At 45.1% G+C, this 27,475-nt stretch overlaps 2 protein-coding genes across 2 annotated transcripts; one reads left to right on the forward strand and one right to left on the reverse strand.

Moving 5' to 3' along the window:
• The first annotated feature begins 793 nt into the window (after nucleotides 1-793).
• Nucleotides 794-4,181, forward strand: LOC149984030 (vitellogenin-like). Its single transcript, XM_090230782.1, has 8 exons — nucleotides 794-944; nucleotides 1,052-1,209; nucleotides 1,275-1,440; nucleotides 2,823-3,125; nucleotides 3,264-3,415; nucleotides 3,513-3,660; nucleotides 3,769-3,895; nucleotides 3,994-4,181. Exons 1-8 carry the CDS (start codon nucleotides 798-800, stop codon nucleotides 4,179-4,181), a joined length of 1,389 nt encoding a protein of 462 aa, XP_090086908.1. The 5' UTR covers nucleotides 794-797.
• A 6,233-nt stretch (nucleotides 4,182-10,414) lies between these two features.
• LOC110521869 (claudin-18) lies at nucleotides 10,415-23,729 on the reverse strand. Its single transcript, XM_021599799.3, has 5 exons — nucleotides 23,284-23,729; nucleotides 22,384-22,548; nucleotides 18,292-18,424; nucleotides 17,984-18,103; nucleotides 10,415-17,844 (listed from the first exon to the last, which is right to left on the reverse strand). The coding sequence occupies exons 1-5, from the start codon at nucleotides 23,501-23,503 to the stop codon at nucleotides 17,709-17,711; spliced, it is 774 nt and encodes a 257-aa protein (XP_021455474.1). The 5' UTR covers nucleotides 23,504-23,729; the 3' UTR covers nucleotides 10,415-17,708.
• Between the last annotated feature and the right edge of the window lie 3,746 nt (nucleotides 23,730-27,475).

The following is a 27,475-nucleotide window of genomic DNA, read 5'->3' on the forward strand; positions in this document are numbered from 1 at the left end:
GGAACGAGCGGCATTCAGTGGGCTCCCCAGAGTAACACGGCGGGTTATTGATTCTGGGCTCCGGAGATTCGAAAGCCCTGGAAGTGGCCGGTGGATCGAGGGGGAGATGGTGAACCTGTTCTGTGAGGTTGGAGACTTGGGTGGCCAGGGTCTCAACGGCATGTCGAGCAGCAGACAATTCCTGCTCGTGTCTGCCTAGCATCGCTCCCTGGATCTCGACGGCTGAGTGGAGAGGATCCGAAGTCGCTGGGTCCATTCTTGGTCGGATTCTTCTGTCAGGGGTGCGTGAATGAGGACCCAAAAGCGAATTAACAAAACAGAGTTTCTTTAATGACGAAACACACGTAGGCTCAGATGGACAGGCAGATTCCGACAGGACAGGACAAGGTTAGATGAACAGGCAGATTCCGACAGGACAGGACAAGGTTGCAGCAAACATGACGATAGTCTGGTTCAGGCATGAGTAACACAAACGAGAATCCGACAAAGACAGAAGCAGAAACAGAGAGAGATATAGAGACCTAATCAGAGGGAAAAAGGGAACAGGTGGGAAAAGGGGTGAACGAGGTAGTTAGAGAAGACAAGGAACAGCTGGGGGAAAGAGGGGAAGAAAAGGTAACCTAATACGACCAGCAGAGGGAGACAGGGTGAAGAGAAAGAACAGGAACAGGACACAACATGACAATACATGACAGAAGCAAAGTATGCTGACTGATTTATGGAACAAAAGGAAAATATTTTCATTTTATTAAGCTTATAGGTTTAAAAGTTTCCCATTAACTACCTTTCACAGACAAATGTTGACTTTCGTTGAGATCAAGAAGGATCCAATTATTGTCCCCGATAATAACTATGTTCACCGTGGATCCATCCGGTATGAGTTTGCCACTGAGATTCTCCAGATGCCCATTCAGCTCCTTAAGATCAGCAACGCACGTGCTCAGGTACAGTGACTCAATGACTCTATCTATTATTTGATACAATAGCCTGACAATATGTAAAGCCAAAGATAACAAAGGTTTAATACAAGCACTTCATTATAATTGTTTAGGCTGTGAAGATCCTGAATCATCTGGTCACATACAACACGGCACCGGTCCATGAAGATGCTCCTCTTAAGTTTCTGCAGTTTATTCAGCTCCTGCGCATGGCAAGCTCTGAGACTATTAATGCCATCTGGGCTGAGTTCAAGGCCAAACCAGCTTACAGGTAAAAAAAAAATATTGCTCAATTGCTCAAACAAAGACACAATGACAGAAAACCTTTTTTTTCAGACACTGGATCCTGGATGCTGTCCCCTCTATCGGAAGTTCAGTGGCTGTGAGATTCATCAAGGAGAAGTTTTTGGCTGGTGACATCACTATTTTTGAGGCTGCTCAGGCTCTGGTTGCCGCTGTGCATATGGTGGCTGCTGATCTGGAGACTGTCAAGCTTGTTGAAGTAAGTAAACCTTTAAATGATGTTTAAGCATTCTTATAGATTTCCTCATTAAGATGACTAAAAATTGTAGCATGAGGTGGTCTAGTGGTTAACACCACTACCATCAACACATCTGTGACCCAGAGCCTCGATTCAGTTTTATGTAGCAACATTTGGTGTTTTTTTTATTTAAAGTAGAGACTCAGATTTACAAAACGGTATATCATACACCACAGTTGAGGAACAATGCGAAAGTAATTCTGCTTTGAAAGTTGGTCAACTTGTAACCTCACTTTTGAGAAAATGTCCCTTGAATTTTTTCCTACACCTACTGGAGAGCTTCTGCGTTTAAACCTACACCCTCTAAAGCCGTAGCCCCACCCATCTCTTTAAGGATTCACATGTGAGACCATGAGCTAAACAGAGTGAGTAAGGTAGTGTAGTAAACAACCAAAGATTTCAAGATTTCAATTTCAAGTGGTGAAAGTAGTAGCCTAAAATAGGGAAAACTCCAGTTAAAAATGCACGTTATCTAGTCCTTGGCCTATATCCTAATCTGACTTTGAAAGTGTCCGGATAAAAATATTTTATAATTATTTGATAATTATATTATTATGCTTACCCAGACACTTGTCCAAAACTGATGGGTCATGTGACATAAATTATATAACCACCCCCAGCCACATGTAGCTAAGTGGATGGTTACTATTGTCTGGACATGTACACATGTTCATGAAATACAATCGATGGCCGTTATCAGCAATTACAAGTGGCTTTCTGAGATACAAATAATATTACTACAGAGATCATACACGTGCCGTTAGCTAGCAAGCCAGCAAGATAACAATTGCTAGCTAGCTAACAGTACGCTTGAAGTTGCAATGAAAATGACTTTCTGACAAAATTTGAAACTTGTAATATCTGAGAATGTAGCTACACTCTTACCAGTATACATGGATGAACACTTCATGGCAGTGTGTCTTTTCTGTTTGGTTTGTAGCAAGCTACATCTTGTTGGGCCCGTTGTTGTGTCAAGTCACTTCGGTTCACACTGACCGTGTGCAGAAAGTAGTCCATCACAACTTTTTCCCACTAATCTTTGTCGATAGCACCTAATAAATTCTGGGCAACAATGTTGTTGAGCGCAGTAGCAACACATTTGCAGATCTCCATGGCTAGCATTATATCTTTCAAAAAAGCCACTGTAGCAAGGATTATTGACAAATACCGAGCAGCTCATGTTATAGACAGAAGCGTGCTTTGAAGCTGGTCACATATGTGCTCGCGGCCGTCTGGTTGCAAATCCTGGACCCACTTTACTCCTTCTACACTGTCCTATCTCTTCAATATTTTGTAAGAAATTATATAGAGATGACTCAAAACAATACCTTTTTCACCACCAGAGCCTGGCTTTCAACCACAAGATTCAGACACACCCAGTTCTACGTGAGCTCGCCATGCTTGGTTATGGTACCATGGTTTCCAAATACTGTCTTGAACATCCCAACTGCCCCGCTGAACTTGCCCCTAAGGTGATCATCCTCTTCAGTTTAGTGAGAGCTGACCATAAGATAGAGGGATACCAGGTTACTGCTTACTTGAACAAAGCTACTTCCAGACTGCAGATCATTATGGCTGCCCTTGATGAGAACGACAACTGGAAACTGTGTGCTGATGGTGTTCTGCTCAGCAAACACAAAGTCACTGTAAGATCAAATATCTTGTAAATGGTGCTACAATATAAGTTTCTGATCTTTTTTTTAATGTTTAGGTTGTACCGTGGGTAGCAATAACAACTAAGGTATACAAAAAAAAATTACACTTTATTTTGTTTTCCTAATTAGGCCAAGATTGCTTGGGGTGAAGAGTGCAAGGATTATAACACCTTTATCACTGCTGAGACTGGTCTTGTTGGTCCAAGCCCTGCAGTTCGTCTAAGGTTGTCTTGGGACAAACTCCCCAAGGTTCCAAAGGCTGTTTGGCGCTATGTTAGGATGTACGGTTACTCATTTGTTATTTACTAGTGATAGCTGAATAATGTTACAGAACAAATCAAGAACAACTTCTGATTTGTGTAACCTTTTCTCTTCTAGCGTGTCTGAATTCATCCCTGGGTACATCCCATATTACCTGGCTGACTTGGTTCCAATGCAAAAAGACAAAAATAGTGAGAAACAGATTCAATTCACTGTGGTTGCAACATCTGAAAGGACCCTGGATGTCATTCTGAAAACACCCAAGGTGAGGAACATTGTTTTTCCCACAATAGCATTTTCTGCTGTTTTATTTCTCCAGACTTCTCTTCTTGGTTGACTGTTTCTGATGAGGATGTGTGTATCTAAATGACAGATGACACTGTATAAACTGGGTGTGAATCTCCCCTGTTCTCTGCCCATTGAGTCTATGACTGATGTTTCTCCCTTTGATGACAACATTGTTAACAAAATCCACTACTTGTTTTCTGAAGTCAACGCAGGTAAGCAGAAGCAATAAAAAAACTAAAAAACAAAACAATGTCACAGTACAACGTTAAAAAAGGCAAGGAAGGTATAAATTAACACTATTGTTTTCCAGTTAAATGTAGCATGGTCAGAGACACATTGACAACATTTAACAACAAGAAGTACAAGATCAACATGCCTCTCTCCTGCTACCAAGTTTTGGCTCAGGATTGCACCATAGAGCTCAAATTCATGGTTCTGCTGAAGAAGGATCACGCATCTGAACAAAACCACATCAATGTGAAAATCTCTGACATGTGAGTATTGTTTTAGAAAACAATTGCTTTTGACACAAATATATTTCCATCAATAACAATGTAGATTGTAAAGGACTTGGGTTGATGCATATGGACAGCAGGAGCTTACTTCCTAAACTAGATTACATCAAAATATGGGCTATGCAGACAAATATGGGCATGCTGGTATTGACTGAAACTTACAGTGCCTTGCGAAAGTATTCGGCCCCCTTGAACTTTGCGACCTTTTGCCACATTTCAGGCTTCAAACATAAAGATATAAAACTGTATTTTTTTGTGAAGAATCAACAACAAGTGGGACACAATCATGAAGTGGAACGACATTTATTGGATATTTCAAACTTTTTTAACAAATCAAAAACTGAAAAATTGGGCGTGCAAAATTATTCAGCCCCTTTACTTTCAGTACAGCAAACTCTCTCCAGAAGTTCAGTGAGGATCTCTGAATGATCCAATGTTGACCTAAATGACTAATGATGATAAATACAATCCACCTGTGTGTAATCAAGTCTCTGTATAAATGCACCTGCACTGTGATAGTCTCAGAGGTCCGTCAAAAGCGCAGAGTGCATCATGAAGAACAAGGAACACACCAGGCAGGTCCGAGATACTGTTGTGAAGAAGTTTAAAGCCGGATTTGGATACAAAAAGATTTCCCAAGCTTTAAACATCCCAAGGAGCACTGTGCAAGCGATAATATTGAAATGGAAGGAGTATCAGACCACTGCAAATCTACCAAGACCTGGCCGTCCCTCTAAACTTTCAGCTCATACAAGGAGAAGACTGATCAGAGATGCAGCCAAGAGGCCCATGATCACTCTGGATGAACTGCAGAGATCTACAGCTGAGGTGGGAGACTCTGTCCATAGGACAACAATCAGTTGTATATTGCACAAATCTGGCCTTTATGGAAGAGTGGCAAGAAGAAAGCCGTTTCTTAAAGATATCCATAAAAAGTGTTGTTTAAAGTTTGCCACAAGCCACCTGGGAGACACACCAAACATGTGGAAGAAGGTGCTCTGGTCAGATGAAACCAAATTGGAACTTTTTGGCAACAATGCAAAACGTTATGTTTGGCGTAAAAGCAACACAGCTGAACACACCATCCCCACTGTCAAACATGGTGGTGGCAGCATCATGGTTTGGGCCTTCTTTTCTTCAGCAGGGACAGGGAAGATGGTTAAAATTGATGGGAAGATGGATGGAGCCAAATACAGGACCATTCTGGAAGAAAACCTGATGGAGTCTGCAAAAGACCTGAGACTGGGACGGAGATTTGTCTTCCAACAAGACAATGATCCAAAACATAAAGCAAAATCTACAATGGAATGGTTCAAAAATAAGCATATCCAGGTGTTAGAATGGCCAAGTCAAAGTCCAGACCTGAATCCAATCGAGAATCTGTGGAAGGAACTGAAAACTGCTGTTCACAAATGCTCTCCATCCAACCTCACTGAGCTCGAGCTGTTTTGCAAGGAGGAATGGGAAAAAATGTCAGTCTCTCGATGTGCAAAACTGATAGAGACATACCCCAAGTGACTTACAGCTGTAATCGCAGCAAAAGGTGGCGCTACAAAGTATTAACTTAAGGGGGCTGAATAATTTTGCACGCCCAATTTTTCAGTTTTTGATTTGTTAAAAAAGTTTGAAATATCCAATAAATGTCGTTCCACTTCATGATTGTGTCCCACTTGTTGTTGATTCTTCACAAAAAAAATAAAGTTTTATATCTTTATGTTTGAAGCCTGAAATGTGGCAAAAGGTCGCAAAGTTCAAGGGGACCGAATACTTTCGCAAGGCACTGTATATCTCTGCGGACATTCTGGACTATGATATATATATTGAGGGTTATAATGTGTTCAGAGCTGACAGACAGGTAGAGGTAGTGGAGTGGCCATTCCTTTAAAAATATATTTTCTCTGTCTCTTTACTGAAATCCATTTCCCTTGCCCAAAAATGTGAGCTACTGTCTTAAAGCCTTTGTCTGGTGAAAAATGTATCCATAACTGTTATAGGGGTCCCATCCTCCCTTGGCTAACCTTTGTGAACTCGAGGAGTTACCTAGTTCAACTGGTGTCAAGACAGTGACCATTTCCCAGTTGTTTATGTGAGAGATGTGAGAATACAAAACTAAGACTTGTGTCATCACAAAGAGGACCTTAAAAAGTTTCAGTGAACAGGCTTTTTTACATGATCTTTATATGATTGACCTTGATTGTATTTCAGCTATCCCTGATCCTATTTCATCTTTGATCCTTTTTGTAGATGACTTACTATTGTGGATAATCATGTTACTGTCACGACTCCTACCGACGGTGGCTCCCCCTCCTGTTCGGGTGGCGCTCGGTGGTCGTCGTCACTGGTCTACTAGCTGCCACTGATCCCTTTTCCCACTTTTCTGTTTATTAGTTGCACCTGTGTTTAGTTTAGGATAACTGGTTGGGCTTTATTTACCAGCCGGCCCGCCTGCTGGTTTTACAGGATTGTTTTCAGTGTACATGCTGTACACGGCTGTAGGTCACGTTTGTCCGTGTATTTTGTATTTTGCTGGACTGTTTAAGTTCCCCGTGTTTGGGGCATTTGTTTGGGTTGGCGTCGTTTCACCGTTGTGGTGCAAATAAAGTAGCGCTACCCTGAACTCTCTGCTTCCTGCGCCTGACTTCTTCCTACACTACACCCTGGGCGTTACAGAATCCCGCACCATTAATTAAAGAATGAAGTCAGCGGGAGCAGCTGCCAACCCCCTCCCATCGATGGAAGAACGTGTCCTCCACCATCCTCTATCGGATAGGATCCGCGATGGACCAGATGATGGAGAGAATGGACCGATGGGAGAGGAGTGGTCTCCTCTCTCCACCTTAGGTTCCTCCAGCTCTGGATCCCCCTTCTCCTCCATCCCCCTCTGGCTCCAGCACTCTCCGTCTTGCGCTCCCGAGGGACTATGATGGAGGGTGAGTGTCCTCGTCTCCTGCCTGATAGAACACTACCGGTGTAGTCTCCGGGAGGACGTCCGCAGGGAGCTAGCGTGTTGGGACACCGCTCTCTCCCTTGATGAATTCATCGACATGTCTATCCGGCTGGACAATCTGCTGGCTGCCCGTGGGCGTTTGGGGAGGGTCCTGTTCGTTCCACCACCACCCAGCGCCCCCGCTCCCATTCCTATGGAGTTAGGGGGAGCCGTGCCGAGGGGTACCGGAGGAGGAGGTTCCTCCTGCACCAGCTGTGGTCGGTGCTGGGGGGGCCCGTCTGGGAGTCGAGAGGGCAGGCGGAAAGCTTCTCGGTCACCCCAGGTGAGTCAGCACCAAACTCACCCAGAACCCCCTGTTGGTCACATGTTGTCCTGATTTTTGTCCCTTCTTCCCAGCATAATGTGCTAGTCGTTTCAGGTGCAGCTGGGAACTTTATGGATCGCGGACTCGCCATCGAGCTGGGTGTTCCGCTCGTGCCGATAGATTCTCCCTTCCCCGTGCACTCCCTAGACAGCCGGCTTTTTAGTCAGGGTTGGTCAGGGAGGCCACAGTTCCACTGGACATGGTGACGCAGGGGAATCATAGGGAGCGAATTAGTCTGTTCATTATCGATTCGCCTGCGTTTCCAGTGGTGCTGGGGATTCCCTGGCTGGCTAGTCACAATCTTAAGATTTTGTGGACACAGGGGGTTCTCCAGGGGTGGTCAGAGGAGTGTTCTGGAAGGTGTCTGGGAGTTTCCATCGGTGCGACGTCAGTGGAGAGTCCAGACCAGGGTTCCACGGCGCGCATCCCCCCTGAATATTCCGATTTGGCAATCGCTTTCAGTAAGAAGAGAGTGACTAAATTACCACCTCATCGACAGGGGGATTGTGCGATAAATCTCCAGGTAATCGCTGCGCTTCCCAAGAGTCACGTGTACCCATTGTCCCAGGAGGAGACGTTGGCTATGGAGACATACTGTTTATCATGGAATCTCTGGGGCAGGGGTACATTCGGCGCTCCATCTCACCCGTCTCCTCAAGTTTCTTTTTTGTGAAGAAAAAGGAGGGAGGTCTGCATCCGTAATTGATCATAGAGGTGGGGTTTAGTTACCCACTACCTCTCATCGCTACGGCGGTGGAATCATTTCACATCTCAGGAGCGCATATAGTCTGGTGCGTATTCGGGATGGAGACGAGTGGAAAACCGCGTTTAGTATCACATCGGGCCACTATGAGTACCTCGCCATGCCGTTTGGGTTAAAGAATGTTCCAGCCGTCTTTCAATCCTTTGTAGACAAGATTCTCAGGGACCTATACGGGCAGGGCGTGGTTGTCTATATCGATGATATTCCGATCTATTCCGCCACCAGCGCTGCTTATGTGTCTCTCGTACGCAAGGTGCTTGGTAGACTGCTGGAGCATGACCTATACGTCAAGGCTGAGAAGTGTGTGTTCTCCAAACGAGCCGTCTCCTTCCTGGGTTATCGCATTTCCACCTCGGGGGTGGTGATGGAGTGTGACCGCATTAAGGCTATGCGTAATTGGCCGACTTCTACCACGGTGAAGGAGGTTCAGCGGTTTTTGGGGTTTGCCAATTATCCGGGGTTTTGGCCAGGTAGCGGCCCCCATTACCTCACTGCTGAAGGGGGGGCTGGTGCGTTTGTGGTGGTCGGCAGAGGCAGACAGAGCCTTCAATAGGTTGAAGGCGCTGTTCACGGATGCACCAGTGTTGACGCACCTGGACCCCTCTCTAGCATTCATAGTGGAGGTGGACGCATCCGAGGCTATCACTGCGCTCGGGTACGCCACCAAAACTCCGCCCCTGCTCTTTCTTTTCAAGGAAGCTCAGTCCGGCGGAGTGTAACTATGATGTAGGGGACCAGGAGTTGTTAGCGGTGGTCAAGAATCTGAATCTGGAGTATATTCAGGTAGCTAGGAGACTGAATCCACGTCAGGCAAGGTGGGCCATGTGCTTCACCCGATTTAGGTTCACTCTGTCATATATACCAGGCTCCCTCAACATAAAGGCCGACGCGCTGTCCCGTCTCTATGACACAGAGGACCGGTCCACCGAGCCTACTCCCATCCTTCCTGCCTCGAGGCTGATGGCACCAGTGGTATGGGAGGTGGACTCGGACATCGAGCGTGCGTTACGGGCGGAGCCTGCGCCTCTTCAGTGTCTGGCTGGGACCAACTGACCAACTGCTTGTTCGGGACCAACTGATTCGGTGGGCCCACACCCTACCCTCCTCGGGGCATCCTGGGGTGGCGAGGACAGTGCGGGGCCTCCGGGGGGAGTATTGGTGGCCCAACTTGGCTAGGGACATTAGGGTTTATGTCTCTTCCTGCTCGGTGTGCGCCCAGAGCAAGGCTCCTAGGAATCTTCCTAGAGGGAAGTTACAACCTCACCCCGGTCCACAACGGCCATGGTCTCACTTATCAGTGGATTTCCTGACCGATCTCCCCCCGTCTCAGGGGAACACTACGGTTTTGGTGGTTGTGGATCGGTTTTCTAAGTCCTGCCGTCTCCTCCCGTTGCCCGGTCTCCCTACAGCCCTACAGACTGCGGAGGCGTTATTTACACACGTCTTCCGGCACTACAGGGTGCCGGAGGACATTGTTTCTGATCGGGGTCCCCAATTCGCGTCCCGGGTATGGAGGGCGTTCATGGAGCGTCTGGGGGTCTCGGTCAGCCTGACCTCCGGTTATCACCCTGAGAGAAATGGGCAGGTGGAGAGAGTGAACCAGGAGGTGGGTAGGTTTCTATGGTCTTATTTAATCCTCAGGTACCCTAAAATGTAATTAAACTATAATATTTCATACAGAACGAAGTATGTTCAATAGGAAAGAAAATGTAGCCTCTTCGTCGCGCGCACAGACTGATTTCCAACTCTGGCTCCCAGTACTAAATCTCAAAATTCTTCCTCTTTTGGGAAGAAACAAGCCAGAAACCTTGAACAAAGACTGTTGGCATTGTTAGTTTTGTTAGTGTTCAAATACTGGAGAGTCGAGACCAAATCACGGACGCTGGACAGAGTGGATTTCAGTTGTAACAAAAGGCAGTTTTAATGAGTCAAAAGATATCTTGTCCCGCAGTTTTACGTGCACGGATCTAGTTCATATAACTCGGTAAGGAGTCAGGTGAAAAAGAGACCTATACAAAGGTTACAGTGCCTTGCGAAAGTATTCGGCCCCCTTGAACTTTGCGACCTTTTGCCAGGCTTCAAACATAAAGATATAAAACTGTATTTTTTTGTGAAGAATCAACAACAAGTGGGACACAATCATGAAGTGGAACGACATTTATTGGATATTTCAAACTTTTTTAACAAATCAAAAACTGAAAAATTGGGCGTGCAAAATTATTCAGCCCCCTTAAGTTAATACTTTGTAGCGCCACCTTTTGCTGCGATTACAGCTGTAAGTCGCTTGGGGTATGTCTCTATCAGTTTTGCACATCGAGAGACTGAAATTTGTGTAATGACCCTCACTATCGAAAAAAATGGTTAACACTCAAAACACTCTAGAGTATTTAAATTGTAGTAAATGTGACTAAATTACTCACTCAAAATGTACCAAGTATAATACAGTATATTATACCTAGAAATATTTACGTATAAATATGTTTTTGAAAATATACAAAATGTGACCAGAGGACAATATTCAGAAAGCACTGACAACGATCCTTACTCCTTTAACAATGTAAAAAAAATGCAAACAACTCAATTTAGTACAGGCCTGACACAAAATGTAGAAAAAGTAGCTTACTGTGACAACAATTCAGTGAATGTAACAACTATTAGATAGAGACAGATAAAGAGAAAAGATACAAAACTCGAACTGTTCGGAGACAATTTTTAAACGTACACAATTTACCTATAAGATTTGTAGGACAAGTTCATGTCATACTGTCATTTGAGTGTTTGCATTTAGTCTATGACATGGCATGAACAATTTTGAAGTAAGGTTTTATCCTACAAAGTGGCACAAAATGTAAAAAAAATTATGTACTTTGACAACAATTCAGTGAATGCAACAAGTATTAGAGAAAGATTCAAAGGAAAAATCCAGAGAAAACAATCAAAATGCATTCTCACAAAGTAGGCTATATTGTATTGACAAATATTTTTACTTCTGTAGCAATGTAAAAATGTAAACAACTATTCAGAGACTATTTCGAAATGTAGATAACCTCTCTCAAGAAGATTTAGTACAGACACGAAAATAGTAGCGTACTTTGACAACAATTCAGTGAATTGGATGTGGTGGCAGACAGGTTAGTGTTAAACACCAGATACAATACAAATAAAAAACTACTACCACTTTAATAAAAACAACTCCAAAACCCCTGCCACTGTCACTTTAGGCCCTGGTTGTGTGGTACAAGGATGAATGTTGGGACTTGGGGCAGACTTGACTGTTAAGAACTTAATGTTAAGCCGTTATGTTTGCACTTTCTACTGAAAAGAATGATGTTAGGGAGTCTAGTTGATAGGTAAATGACTAGCTGGATTGTTCCCCGACTCTGCATGTGGGGATTCGTACAATGCATGAACAAGGTTATTGAACTTGACATTGGTGTCTGTCTTTATTCTTTTATCCAATATATCATACTGAAACAACGTACTCCATGGAAACGTAGCCTACCCTCTCAGGTGTCCTCCCCCTCTGCTTCCTCCTCTGTTCCTGCATGTTCACCCTCCTCAACTCTCCCTTCTGTTCCACATCTCTATCCTCCTATCATCTGTAACTCCTCTTCCTCCCAGCCTTCCTCTGCTGAGCCCTGAGTCTCCACGAGAGAGAGAGAACGAATGAGAGCGAGAGAGAGAGAGAGAGAGAGAGAATGAACGAGAGAGAGAGAGAGAGAGAGAGAGAGAGAGCGAGAGAGAGAGAAAGAGAACGAGAACGAGAGAGAGCGAACGAAAGAGAGAGGGAACGAACGAGAGAGAGAGAGAGAACAAACGAGAGAGAGAGAACAAACGAGAGAGAGAGAGAACAAACGAGAGAGAGAGAGAGAGAACGAATGAGAGAGCGAGAGAGCGAACGAGATAGAGAGAGCGAACGAGAGAGAGAGAGCGAACGAGAGAGAGAGATAGAGTGAACGAGAGAGAGAGAACAAACGAGAGAGAGAGAGAACGAATGAGAGAGAGAGAACGAACAAAAGATAGAGAACGAACGAGAGATAGAGAACGAACGAGAGATAGAGAACGAACTAGAGATAGAGAGAGAGAGAGCGAGTGAGTGAGAGAACGAACCCCCTGGACACTATGATCACTATGCCCCCTGGACACTATGATCACTTGGCTACATAGCTGATGCCTGCTGGACTGTCCATTAATCACGGTACTCCAATTCTGTTTATTTATGTTTTATCTGCCGGCCCCAGCCGCGAACTCAGGCTCTGTGTGTAGTTATTCCGACCCTCTCTGCCTAGTCATCGCCATTTTACCTGCTGTTGTTGTGTTAGCTGACTAGCTGTTGTTGTCTCACCTGTTGTTTTAGCAAGCTCTCCCAATCAAGACCTGCGATTACTTTGTGCCTTGCTGTATGTCTCTCTCAAACATCAATATGCCTTGTATACTGTTGTTCAGGTTAGTTATCATTGTTTTAGTTTACAATGGAGCCCCTAGTTCCACTCCTCACACCTCTGATACCTCCTTTGTCCCACCTCCCACACATGCGGTGACCTCACCCATTATAACCAGCATGTCCAGAGATACAACCTCTCTTATCATCACCCAGTGCCTGGGCTTACCTCCGCTGTACCCGCACCCCACCATACCCTGTCTGCACATTATGCCCTAAATATATTCTACCACACCCATAAATCTGCTCCTCTTATTCCTTGTCCCCAACCCTCATCCTACTCCTCCTCTGTTCCTCGGGTGATGTGGAGGTAAACCCAGGCCCTGCATGTCCCCAGGCACACTCATTTGTTGACTTCTGTGATCGAAAAAGCCTTGGTTTCATTCATGTCAACATCCGAAGCCTCCTCCCTAAGTTTGGTTTACTCACTGCTTTAGCACACTCTGCCAACCCTGATGTCCTTGCCTTGTCTGAATCCTGGCTCAGGAAGGCCACCAAAAATTCTGAGATTTCCATACCCAACTATAACACTTTCTGTCAAGATAGAACTGCCAAAGGGGTGGAGTTGCAATCTACTGCAGAGATAGCCTGCAAAGTTCTGTCATACTTTCCAGGTCTATGCCCAAACAGTTCGAACTTCTAATTTAAAAAATGAATGTCTCCAGAAATAAGTCTCTCACTGTTGCCGCCTGCTACCGACCCCCCTCAACTCCCGGGGGTGCCCTGAACACCATCTGTGAATTGATCGCCCCCCATCGAGCTTCAAAGTTTGTTCTGTTAGGTGACCTAAACTGGGATATGCTTAACACCCCGGCAGTCCTATAATCTAAGCTAGATGCCCTCAATCACACACAAATCATCAAGAAACCCACCAGGTACAACCCTAAATCCGTAAACATGGGCACCCTAATTAACATTATCCTGACCAACTTGCCCTCCAAATACACCTCTGCTGTCTTCAATCAGGATCTCAGCGATCACTGCCTCATTGCCTGTATCCGCTACGGATCTGCGGTCAAACGACCACCCCTCATCATTGTCAAATGCTCCCTAAAACACTTCTGCGAGCAGGCCTTTCTAATCGACCTGGCCCGGGTATCCTGGAAGGATATTGACCTCATCCCGTCAGTTGAGGATGCCTGGTCATTCTTTAAAAGTCACTTCCTCACCATCTTAGACAAGCATGCTCAGTTCAAAAAATGCAGAACTAAGAACAGATATAGCCCTTGGTTCACTCCAGACCTGACTGCCCTCGACCAGCACAAAAACATCCTGTGGCGGACTGCAATAGCATCGAATAGTCCCCACGATATGCAACTGTGCAGGGAAGTTAGGAACCAATACATGCAGTCAGTCAGGAAAGCAAAGGTCAGCTTTTTCAAGCATAAATTTGCATCCCGTAGCTCTAACTCCAAAAAGTTGTGGGACACTGTAAAGTCCATGGAGAACAAGAGCACCTCCTCCAAGCTGCCCACTGCACTGAGGCTAGGTAACACGGTCACCACCAATAAATCCGTGATAATCGAAAACTTCAACAAGCATTTCTCAATGGCTGGCCATGCCTTCCTCCTGGCTACTCCAACCTCGGCCAACAGCTCCCCTCCCCCTCGCAGCTACTCGCCCAAGCCTCGCCAGCTTCTCCTTTACCCATATGCAGATAGCAGATGTTCTGAAAGAGCTGCAAAACCTGGACCCATACAAATCAGCTGGGCCTCTATTTCTGAAACTGTCCGCCGCCATTGTCGCAACCCCTATTACCAGCCTGTTCAACCTATCCTTCATATCATCTGAGATCCCCAAGGATTGGAAAGCTGCCGCAGTCATCCCCCTCTTCAAAGGGGGAGACACCCTGGACCCAAACTGTTCCAGATCTATATCCATCCTACCCTGCCTATCTAAGGTCTTCGAAAGCCAAGTCAACAAACAGATCACTGACCATCTCGAATCCCACCGTACCTTCTCCGCTGTGCAATCCGGTTTCTAAGCCGGTCACGGGTGCACCTCAGCCACGCTCAAGGTACTAAACGATATCATAACCGTCATCGATAAAAGACAGTACTGTACAGCCGTCTTCATTGACCTGGCCAAGACTTTTGACTCTGTCAATCACCGTATTCTTATCGGCCGACTCAGTAGCCTCGGTTTTTCTAATGACTGCCTTGCCTGGTTCACCAACTACTTTGCAGACAGAGTTCAGTATGTCAAATCGGAGGGCATGTTGTCCAGTCCTCTGGAAGTCTCTATGGGGGTACCACAGGGTTCAATTCTCGGGCCGACTCTTTTCTCTGTATATATCAATGATGTTGCTCTTGCTGCGGCGATTCCCTGATCCACCTCTACGCAGACGACACCATTCTGTGTACTTCTGGCCCTTCCTTTGACACTGTGCTATCTAACCTCCAAATGAGCTTCAATGCCATACAACACTCCTTCTGTGGCCTCCAACTGCTCTTAAATGCTAGTAAAACCAAATGCATGCTTTTCAACCATTTGCTGCCTGCACCTGCACGCCCGACTAGCATCACCACCCTGGATGGTTCCGACCTAGAATATGTGGACATCTATAAGTACCTAGGTGTCTGGCTAGACTGCAAACTCTCCTTCCAGACTCATATCAAACATCTCCAATCCAAAATCAAATCTAGAGTCGGCTTTCTATTTCGCAACAAAGCCTCCTTCACTCACACACAAAACTTACCCTAGTAAATCTGACTCTCCTACCGATCCTCGACTTCGGCGATGTCATCTACAAAATAGCTTCCAATACTCTACTCAGCAAGCTGAATGCAGTTTATCACAGTGCCATCCGTTTTGTTACTAAAGCACCTTATACCACCCACCACTGCGATCTGTATGCTCTAGTCGGCTGGCCCTCGCTACATGTTCGTCGCCAGACCCACTGGCTCCAGGTCATCTACAAGTCTATGCTAGGTAAAGCTCCGCCTTATCTCAGTTCACTGGTCACGATGGCAACACCCACACGTAGCACGCGCTCCAGCAGGTGTATCTCACTGATAATCCCTAAAGCCAAAACCTTATTTGGCCGCCTTTCCTTCCAGTTCTCTGCTGCCTGCGACTGGAACGAATTGCAAAAATCTCTGAAGTTGGAGACTTTTATCTCCCTCACCAACATTAAACATCTGCTATCTGAGCAGCTAACCGATCGCTGCAGCTGTACATAGTCCATCGGTGTATAACCCACCCAATTTACCTACCTCATCCCCATACTGTTTTTATTTTATTTACTTTTCTGCTCTTTTGCACACCAGTATCTCTACCTGCACATGTTCATCTGATCATTTATCACTCCAGTGTTAATCTGCTAAATTGTAATTATTCACTCCTATGGCCTATTTCTTGCCTACCTCCTCATGCCTTTTGCACACAATGTAAATATATATATTTTTTTCTACTATGTAATTCTACTATGTAATTTACTTGTTTATTGTTTACTCCATGTGTAACTCTGTGTTGTTGTCTGTTCACATTGCTATGCTTTATCTTGGCCAGGTCGCAGTTGCAAATGAGAACTCGTTCTCAACTAGCCTACCTGGTTAAATAAAGGTGAAATAAAAATAAAAAAATACATGTGTATGGTTGAGAAAATACCCTTAGTATAACTGCAGTTAGAGTGCAGTATAACTGTAGTATACTACAAATACTGCATCCAAAATAACATTTTTTGCTCAGCAGCAAAAGGCAGGGAGGAAGAGGACTTAGAGATGATTGGAGGTATACAGATGTGGAGGGAGGGGTGGAGTGAGAAGAGAGTGGAGAAAGAGGAGGGAGAGGGGAGTGAAGAGGAGGGAGAGGAGAGTGGAGGGGGATGCACATGGAGAGGAAGAGAAACATGTAGAGGAAAAGGGAGAGGAGGAAGCCGAGGGAGAGGAAGAAGCAGAGTGAAAGGAGGAAGCAGAAGGAAAGTATCACACAGCGTGGGCCTAAAGTGACATTGGCAGGGGTTTTGGAGCTGTTGCTTTTTAAGTGGCAGGAACGTATATGTGTTCTAGAGCTTGTGTAATGGATTACAACAAGAAAATGGACGGGGTTGACCATCTTGACCAACTGAGGAGCTATTACAATGTTGGACGCACAGGCAGAAACTGGTGGAAGTATGTGTTTTGGGGGAGGCTCAACATTGCCGTCATAAATGCTTACATTGTGTCGGGGAATTTTTACATTGTTACAGAAGTAAGAATTGTTGTCAATCAAATAGCCTACTTTGTGTGGGATTTAAAATGAATATTGTCCTCTGGTCACATTTTGCATAATAAAAAATATATATCTATATGTAAATACATTTTGTAAGTATAATATATTATACTTGGTACATTTTGAGTGAGTAATTTAGTCAAATTTACTACACTTTAAATACTCTACTTTTTTTCTCGTTTTTTTACAGTGTCTTTATACAAGGGAAGACAAAATTAGTGTTATTAAAGAAGAGGTTGTGCTCTATAAAACTAAGTTAACTTGTAATTGTCATTTGTTCTATTCTATTGAGGACTAAAGGGTTACATTTATTGAAATAATTGGTCTGATTACTTAAACTACTATATCATCCTTATTATTTGGGATTGTGGGGCAGTTACATCACAAAATGAAGAACAAATTCTGTTAAGCAAGTCTGTTAAGAACAAATTCTATTCTCAAAACCTATCCTGGACGACGCTGGGCCAATTGTGCGCTGCTCTGTGGGACTCCCAATCATGGTTGTGATACAGCCTGGAATCGAACCAGGGCCTGTAGTGACACCTCTAGCACTCAGTTGCAGTGCCTTAGACCACTGCGCCACTCGGGAGCCCAAAATATAAGAGAGATCCAAAAATAATAAGTACAAAAATAACTAATCAAACCTGAAAAAGGTTTTCCTTCATAGCAACCCTCTATGCAATCTTCTAAGCCCCTTAGAGCTGCACGGGATTGTCATTGAAATATCAAAATAGTATTGTTTAGTTTCAGAAAACCTCTAACTAGTACATAATATTATATTCTTCACACATATTGCTGGTTGGAGTGTCTTCCATTCATAATCTGGGCTCTGAAAGACTCGTCATAGGCGAGTCTGGGTTTCGCGTCATCCTTGTACACTGTTGTGTGTTGGGACGCAGCTTTGTAGGCCACCCCATAACTGAGGACAAAAAGAAAACGAAATTATTCAAATAAATGTATAATTATTATTCATATTTGTGAGTAAGAATAAGAAAGAGGATGAAGAGCATGGTACTAGCTTAGAACTCTAATTTTCTGGTGGATAAAATGGAATTTACCCATGTCGCTTCTCCTTTGATGGAATCATCCCTCTGAAGGCGATACACATCATAACTCCTCCTATGACCAACACAGCCCCGCCTATCCACCCCACGAAGAGGGCGGTGCCAAAGGTGTACCTGAAAAACAGAAGTGATACACTGACACACTAAAAATTCCTTGATATTATGATTGATTCCAGTTTATACACCAAAGCAGCCTCCTAAATGACACTATTCCCTACATAGTGCACTACTTTTGACCAGACTCTAAAGGATAGGGTGCCATTTGGGAGAAGTGAATCCTTCTCATGTTGCAGTTAATGTACCTGGGAGTGAGAGATCCTCCAAGTCCTCCCAGTACTCCTTCTCCTCCATATCCACTGTCTGCATAGGTGGTGAACCGGAAGCTGGACACGATTAGGTTGGCAAAGACAGACACTCCAGCAATGCCACAGACACCTAGGAGAAGGAAAATTATATTTACATTTTGGTTAGGAAGAAGAAGAAAATGTGCAATTGTCACTTTCAGATCACAGACATTTTTCTTTTACTTTAAACCCAAAATGAATCGGAATGATTTGGCTTGACAGTTATGAACATCAATACCAAAACATCAATAACAAAACATAATCAAAACAATACCACAATACAATCCATAAGATGGTATTTTGGTATTTGGTATTTTATTAAGATCCTGGTTAGCTGTTGCAAAAGAGGCAACTACTCTTCCAACAGTCCACATAAAACATGTGTGGTATCCCAGGAGGTCTACCCCGGGGGATGGTAATGGAGGGGAGGTACGTGAGGCGACGTTGGCTCCCTCTGCTGGGTATACGGGAGCTGGGCACCCTGACCCAGACAGCTCTAAGTGGAGGTAATTAGAGGAAAGTGCCAACCAGCCGCGGAGGCTAAATAAAAGGAGCACGATGGCACACCGTGAGGGAGAAGGGAGAGAGACAGACAGCAGTTAAGAGAGAGAAGGACGACTGAGCAAGACCTAAGTTATTTCTTTGGTATATTTATTTTCTGTCTTAGTAAAGTTGTTTTTGCAGACTAAAGCCTCCCTGTCTCTGTGTCAATCTCTGCACGCTCAACCCAACACCCCACGGTTTACCACACATGACAGAACATTCATAGACAAGAATAGGTCAAGGACAGAACTACTTACATTTAAAAAAGGCACATGTAGCCTACATATCAATACATACTGTGGTATCCCGGGAGGTCTACCCTGGTGGTTGGTGAAAGAGGGGAGGTACGTGCCGTGACGTTGGCTAAACTCTGCTGGGAGTACATGGGCTGGGCGCCCCAACGCCGATGGCCCCAAGTAGAGGTAATTAAAGGAGAGTGCCAACCAGCTGTCCAGGCCACATAACCGGTGGACAAAGAAAGGGGCAAGGAGTGAGCCTACAGACGGGAACGAAGCTCCCAGAGGCACGGAGCTGAACATGAGAAGGACCCAGCCAACCATAAGTTGTTTTGGTGTTATGTTTATTTTTTGTAAAGTCGTGTTTTCTGACTAGAACTTCACTGCCTCTGTGTCCATCTCTGCACGCTCAACCCAACACCCCACGTTGACCACATATGGTTGAGAATCCAGTAGCTTTGGGTGCCGTGGGGTCGAGTGTACAGAGATTACCATGGAGGAACTGTTGGTTCAGTTTATCCTCAGCCAGCAGACGCAACAGGCTCGCCAGGAGCAAGCGCTAGACGAGCAGCGCTAACAAAACCTGGTAGCGGAGGTAGCCCAGTTGAAGGCTGAGAGGGCTTAGGAGTCTGGCCTAACTCAGTTCCTGGTCAAGCTAATAGAGGAAGATGATGTGGAGACGTATTTGTGCACTTTCGAGATGACAGTGCAGAGGGAAGGAAGGCCCAAGCCCAAGTAGGTCAGCCTTTTAGCACCCTACCTCGCCGGGAAGGCCCAGAAGGCCTACTTTGACTTGAACGCAGATTAGGAGGCAAATTATGAGGGACTCAATTACGAGATCCTGAGCTGTTATGAATTGTTCCACAACTGGGCCTTTGACTCCACTATCTCTCCCCACGCTCAGATGAGCGACCTGGTGTGCCTTACCAAGGGCTGGCTACTGACCGACGTACTGGCCCTCCCAATAATCGATAAGGTTGTCCTGGATCGGTATCTTCGGGCCCTCCACTACGAGATGAAGGCGGCGGAGAGCCTGCAGAACCTGGAGGAATTCCTGACCAAAACATCCAGGTCCTGCTGAAAGGGGCCTGGGCGGAAAGAGTGCACGCAGGGAGGGGGAAGAAAAGCACAGAGAGAGGTGAAGGACTGAAGGGAGCTCGGACAGAACTAGCCAAGGCCGGGAAGCAGGAGGGCGACCTGAACCGATGACGACGTCCACTGCTAGACCTAGATCAGAGGCTCCGCTATGAGTGCTGCAAGACCTCGCGTGGAGCTGCCCCGGCCAGGAGGAGTCCATGCCCTCCGCATCCCCCAGCTCCAAGGTAACCCGGATGGCTAGTTATGTCACCTCCTGTTGGGCGCACACCGAGACGTCCCCTCCAATGGTTCCAGTACAAATCAATGGCATCGACACCAGCGCTTTGCTGGACTCCGGCAGCATGGTGACCCTGGCCCAACCGCAGTGGCTAACAAGAGAGAGGGAAGACGAACCGGGGGATGAGGAGATGACAGTGTCCTGTGTCCTGTACACAGTGTCCTGTACACAGGGACACAAAGTGGTACCCGACCGTGCCGGTGCAGATAACCACCCCAAGGGTGAGGGGGGAGTGCCAGATGCACATGGGGGCTGTTCCTAACTTGCCCGTGCCAATTATCCTCTGTAGAGATTGCCCTCTCTTCCAGGCACTGTGGAGGAGGGACATGGGGAGGGTAATCGAGAGAGACGGGAGGAACTGGGACCAGCTGCTGCCCCACTTGATGGGAGTGGGCTATACTACTACCGGTGTCTACTACCGGGATGAGGAGATGACAGTGTCCTGTGTCCTGTACACAGTGTCCTGTACACAGGGACACAAAGTGGTACCCGACCGTGCCGGTGCAGATAACCACCCCAAGGGTGATGGGGGAGTGCCAGATGCACATGGGGGCTGTTCCTAACTTGCCCGTGACAATTATCCTCTGTAGAGATTGCCCTCTCTTCCAGGCACTGTGGAGGAGGGACATGGGGAGGGTAATCGAGAGAGACGGGAGGAACTGGGACCAGCTGCTGCCCCACTTGATGGGAGTGGGCTATACTACTACCGGTGTCTTCCTTTCGGTCTCCACGGGGCCCCAACAACTTTCCAGCGACTCATAGACTGCGTCCTGCGTCCACACCATGAGTACGCTGTGACTTATTTGGATGATATAATTGTGCACAGTGACAGCTGGGAGTCCCATCTCTGTAGGTTACAGGCGGTGGCGGATGCGCTAAGGGAGTCGGGGCCTACCGCAAACCCCCACAAGTGCAAGCTGGGCTACGCCAAGGTGGAGTACCTGGGCTATCGAATTGGGTGGGGAAACGTGAAGCCCCAAGAAGAAAACAAAACGCTCCCATTAGGGAATGGCCGGTCCCCCGAACCAAAAGACAGGTGAAGATGGCACCAAGTAGAGGTTATTAGTGGAGAGTGACAACCAGCCATGCAGGCCACATAAAGGGAGCACCATGGCACATCGTGAGGAGGACAAAGAGAGAGGCAAAGAGTGAACCTACAGAGGGGAACAAAGCTCTTGGAGGCACGGAGCCATACATGAGGAGAAGGACCAAGCCAACCCTAAGTTATTTTGGTGTTATGTTTATTTTTGTTGCCTAATAAAGTTGTGTTTTCTGACTGGAACCTCATCGTCTCTGTGCCCATTTCTGCACTCTCAACCCAACACCCCACGGTTAACCACAATACACACAAACATCAAATAGGGGGGAGGTGTCAGGTGTTGCTTAATCTTTTTTTTAAAACCAGGTTTGCTGTTCATTTGAGCAATATGGGATCGAAGTGTGTTCCATAAAATAATGGCTCAAAATAACACTGTATACTTCCCTGACTTTGTTTTGGATTTGGGGACCGTGAAAAGACCCCTAGTGGCATGACTGGTGGGGTAAGTGTGTGTGTCAGAGCAATTTGTAAGTGGGCTATGCAAACCATTTAGAAATGTCAACACAATGATTCTTATAAAAAGTGAGGCAGTCACTCTCCTCAACTCTTAGCCAAGAGAGACTGGCATGCATAATATTTATATTAGCCCTCTGAATAAAATGAAGACGTGCTGCTCTGTTCTGGGCCAGCTGCAGTCTAGGTCATTCCTTGTAGCACTTCGACCACAGAACCTGACAATAATCAAGACGAAACAAAACCAGAGCCTGCAAGATTTGCTTTTTGGAGTGTGGTGTCAAGAAAGGATTCACCTGCGTGCAGGAACTTCACCAAAACTTCGGCAAAAGACATCACCTCACCTGCAAGCAGAAACATGACCCCAGAGGTCAGTGTCATGGTAGCCTTGGCATTATCCTCCATATTTCCCATCTTCAGGCTCTTGAGGGCAAAGATGGCGATCAGACAGCCGATGGCTCCCAGAACTATCCCAACTATCATCAGTGCCCGCACCGCTTGGAGCATAACTACGGGTCAAACAAAACCAGACGTCAGATAAAAGTCCTACTTTGAAACTTAAGTCATGACCTGTGATTGTGTGTATCATACGTATCTACCAAAGTACTGTGGTATTTCATTTAGATCATAGATTTTCCAACATAAAAAAAAAACTAAAACTACATTCATTTTCAAATGTACATCCAAATGACAAAAATGTTTTATTGATTAGGGCTCTATAGTACTCCTGTTTTCATGGGCCATTTAACTATATTTTGTGCCTGGAAGATAATCTCACTTCCTGTTCTTGAATTTAATTTGACCAATTATTTAAAGACTTAACTGCTCTATTAAACATGTTTAAATCAATATAACTTTTGAGACAAAAACAACGTTACCTTTTATTGATCATGGCCCTAGACTCTACTCACATTAAAATGACCCACTGTCTAAACTATATGGGAGATAATCTCACTTCCCGCCTTTAACACACAATTTTAAAGATTAAACGTTGCTGAAGAAACTAGATTAGACATGCTCAAAGAAAGAAAAAAAAGTTTGTTTTATACTACTTATTAATATCAACTAATAGAAACAAATACCATATCTTATCTAGAGTCACACCCTTGAGAGGCACTCGACATACAAAGCTCGATCGAGATCAAGTTAACAGTGCTGACCATCCATTGGCATTTATATTTGCTAAATGTATATGAAAGAAACATAATGTTTAACTTCTTACAAGTCAATAAAGTAAACCTTACCTGGCAGCCCTAGTATGGTAAAATAAGGCCTGCATTGGGTCATTCCAGATGAGTTTTCTACACATGATTTCCAGAGTCCAGAGTAAGTGTAAACACTTGTTATGACTGAGAAGGACCGGTCCTGTAAACCCCACATATCCATGGCTGTAGCAGCAGATACGAAAAACTGGCCCAACACACCCAGAATGAAGCCGATTTGCTGAATCACTGAGGTGCCCATTTTAGCTTCCGTTCCTGTTTGATGTCAGACACCTTTGCTTGAAGTCATGAACTGGCCTTCTATCCTCTTGTTCTTATCACTACGTACTCTTGAACAGGGAACCAACCTTATCAGATGTTTGCTTAAAATTGTCCGGAGTTGCTGTCACAGTTTCGGGCAACGGTTGTTTGTTCGGGAAGCGTGACTAATGACAAAAGGTTGTGCCTTACCTTAACCTTGTTTCCATATGCGACTAGTTTCAGGAAACTACACATAAATTGCATGTCACTACTTCACAGGAGTGGCATTTGTACGTAAACATTTATTTGGGCAGAAATGCCATCAAACGTGTACGCCATCTGTAAATAAGAATAAAATTGTTAAATTACTAGCCTAGGTTAAGCCACGAAAAAAGACAGGAACCTTCCCGCTAGCCATGATTGGGCTGGACATAACGGGAGATGAGTTCGAATTGGTCTGCCATTTAGCAGGCTTCTGTCAACAACATAAACTGCTCAGTATGTATAGGTAATCTTTCTAATTCCTAATGCTCTCCACTTTCTGGATTACCGAGTTTTAAAATCAATGGAATTCCTAGTGGAATCAGAGATGGAGAAAATGTTTGCATTTAACTGCAAACATGCGGAATGTAGTTGAAAAGAGAACACAGAGAACACCTGTCTCCGAATTACATCTTCAAACTAAAGGCAACCATGGCATCCGTGACAGAGAGGGAGAAGTTCATCCATGTATATGGGTGTCCAGTAGGAAGGAAGTTAGAGGTAGTTTCAAGAGCCAATGCTAACTAGCGGTAGCGCAATGACTGGATACCTCCAACTTCCTTCAGACTGGACACAGAGACATAAAAATGACAGCTCATCTCACTTTTATAATTAAAAAATATATATTTCACCTTTATTTAACCAGGTAGGCAAGTTAAGAACAAGTTCTCATTTACAACTGCAACCTGGCCAAGATAAAGCAAAGCAGTGTGAAGTCAATAAAACAATAGAAAGATATATGTACAGTGTGTGCAAATGTAGAGGAGTAGGGAGGTAAATAATTACAATTTAGCATTAACACTGGAGTCATAGATGTACAGATGATGATGTGCAAGTAGAGATACAGGGGTGCAAAAGAGCAAGAGGGTAAGTAATAATATGGGGATGAGGTAGTTGGGTGTGCTATTTACAGATTGGCTGTGTACAGGTACAGTGATCAGTAAGCTGCTTTGACAGCTGACGCTTAAAGTTAGAGAGGGAGATATAAGACTCCAGCTTTAGTGATTTTTGCAATTTGTTCCAGTCAAGAGAAAACTGGAAGGAACGGCGGCCAAAGTAAGTGTTGGCTTTGGGGATGACCAGTTAAATATACTTGCTGGAGTGCATGCTATGGGTGGGTGGGTGTTGCTATGGTGACCAGTAAGCTGAGATAAGGTGGGGCTATACCTAGCAAAGACTTAATTGATGACCTGGAGCCAGTGGGTTTGGGGACGAATATGTAGTGAGGGCCAGCTGATGAGAGCATACAGGTCGCAGTGGAGGGTAGTATATGGGGCTTTGGTGACAAAACAGATGGCACTGTGATAGACTACATCCAGTTTGCTGAGTAGAGTGTTGGAGGCTATTTTGTAAATGACATTGCCGAAGTCAAGGATCGGTAGGATAGTCAGTTCTACGAGGATATGTTTGGCAGCGTGAGTGAAGGAGGCTTTGTTCTGAAATAGGAAGCTGATTCTAGATTTCATTTTGGATTGGAGATGCTTAATGCGAGTCTGGAAGGAGAGTTTACAGTCTATCCAGACACCTAGGTATTTGTAGTTGTCCACATATTCTAAGTCAGGCCACGGAAGGAGTGCTGTATGGCGTTGAAGCTCTGTTGGAGGTTTGTTAGCACAGTGTCCAAAGAAGGGCCAGATGTATGTATACAGAATGGTGTCATCTGCGTATGGGTGGATCAGAGAATCACCAGCAGCAAGAGCGAAATCATTGATATATACAGAGAAAAGAGTCGGCACGAGAATTGAACCGTGTCTCACCCCCATAGAGACTGCCAGAGGTCCGGACAACAGGCCCTCTGATTTGACACACTGAACTCTATCTGAGAAGTAGATTGCATAGTGGAGAAGGTAAGGTGGGATTCGAAATGGTCGGTGATCTGTTTGTTAACTTGGCTTTCAAAGATTTTAGAAAGGCAGGGCAGAATGGATGTAGGTCTATAACAGTTTGGGTCTAGAGTGTATCCCACTTTGAAGAGGAGGATGACCGGGAGCAGCTTTCCAATCTTTGGGGATCTCAGACGATATGAAAGAGAGGTTGAATAGGCTAGTAAAAGGGGTTGCAACAATGTTGGTGGATCATTTTAGAAAGAGAGGATCCAGATTGTCTAGCCCAGCTGATTGATTAAAATCCAGATTTTGCAGCTCTTTCAGAACATCTGGATTTGGGTGAAGGAGAAGCAGGGGGGGGGGGTGCTTGGGCAAGTTGCAGTGGGGGGTGCTGAGATGTTGGCCCCTGTAGGGGTAGCCAGGTGGAAAGCATGGCCAGACGTAGAAAAATTCTTATTGAAATTATTGATAATCGTAGATTTATTGTTTCCTATCCTCAGTGCAGTGGGCAGCTGGGAGGAGGTGCACTTATTCTCCATGAACTTTACAGTGTCCCAAAACTTTTTGGAATTAGTGCTGCAGGATGCAAATTTCTGTTTGAAAAAGCTAGCCTAAGCTTTCCTAACTGACTGAGTATATTGGTTCCTGACTTCCCTGAAAAGTTGTATATCGCGGGGGCTATTCGATACTAATGCAGAACGCCACAGGATGATTGTGTGCTGGTCAAGGACGGTCAAGTCTGGGGTGAACCAAGGGCTATATCTGTTCTTAGTTCTACATTTTGTTAATGGAGCATGCTTATTTAAGATGGCGAGGAAAGCACTTTTAAAGAGCAACCAGGCATACTCTACTGATGGGATGAGGTAAATATCCTTCCAGGATACCCGGGCCAGGTCGATTAGAAAGGCCTGAGTAGCTAGGCAAGCTGGAGACACGGCGATTCAGACAGCTAGCAGGCAGGAGCACAACAGAAGAGCCTGTTGAAACCCCCTCGGCTGGTTACGTTGGCAGACCAACGGATTGGCGGGGCTCCGTGTCAGCAGTAAAGGGTTCAGGCCAATTGCAAAAGAGGTATCGTAGCCCAGGAATTGGCTGATGGATCTCTTCGGCTAGCCGGGAGATGGGCCTAGCTCGAGGCTAGCTCCAAGCTAACTGGTGCTTGCTTCGGGACAGAGACGTTAGCCGTGAGTAGTCACTCAGATAGCAGCCAGCTATCTGCGATGATCCGGTGTAAACGTTCAGAGCTTGGAGATAAATCAGCCCGATTTGCTCTGGGATGGCCGCTAGCAGTGGCTAACTGACTACTAGCTAGTGGCTAGTTAGCTGGCTAACTTATGATGGGGGTTCCGGTTCTAAAGTATAAAAAATAGCAGATCCGTACCACATTGGGTCAGGTGGGTTGCAGGAGAGTATGTTCAGTCCGTAGATGGAAAATGAGATTAAAAATATAAAAAATATATACGAAATATATACGGAAAAAACTATATATACACGGGATGGGACAAGACAAAACAGACGTCTTGGAACACACGTTCATACCTGCTGTACTGATGTATTTTGCAACATATTTTGGGACTATATCAACAATGGGACAAATGAAACAAATACCCGAAGATAGTTTTGGGGTGGAGTTTTACTTTAAGCTACAGGTCCAGTTGACTGCCTGCCCTTCTCCCAGCCTTTAGTGAATATTTGTTTTAATTTCAACAACTTTCTACTTGTGATGTGCTAGACGCCTTGTGAAAGTTGGATGTAAAAAAAAATCCACTGGGGCTGATTTACTTGATTTTTTCTTGCTTCAGCTTTCTGCTCCTCTGATCTCAGAATGTTTAACACATATTTTTTTACCTTACAATTATTTCAGATACCATCCCTTGGGTCTGTAA

This window comes from Oncorhynchus mykiss, chromosome 4, assembly GCF_057628025.1.
Source record: "Oncorhynchus mykiss isolate SJ-2025 chromosome 4, ASM5762802v1, whole genome shotgun sequence".
NCBI classification, from domain to species: Eukaryota; Metazoa; Chordata; class Actinopteri; order Salmoniformes; family Salmonidae; genus Oncorhynchus; species Oncorhynchus mykiss.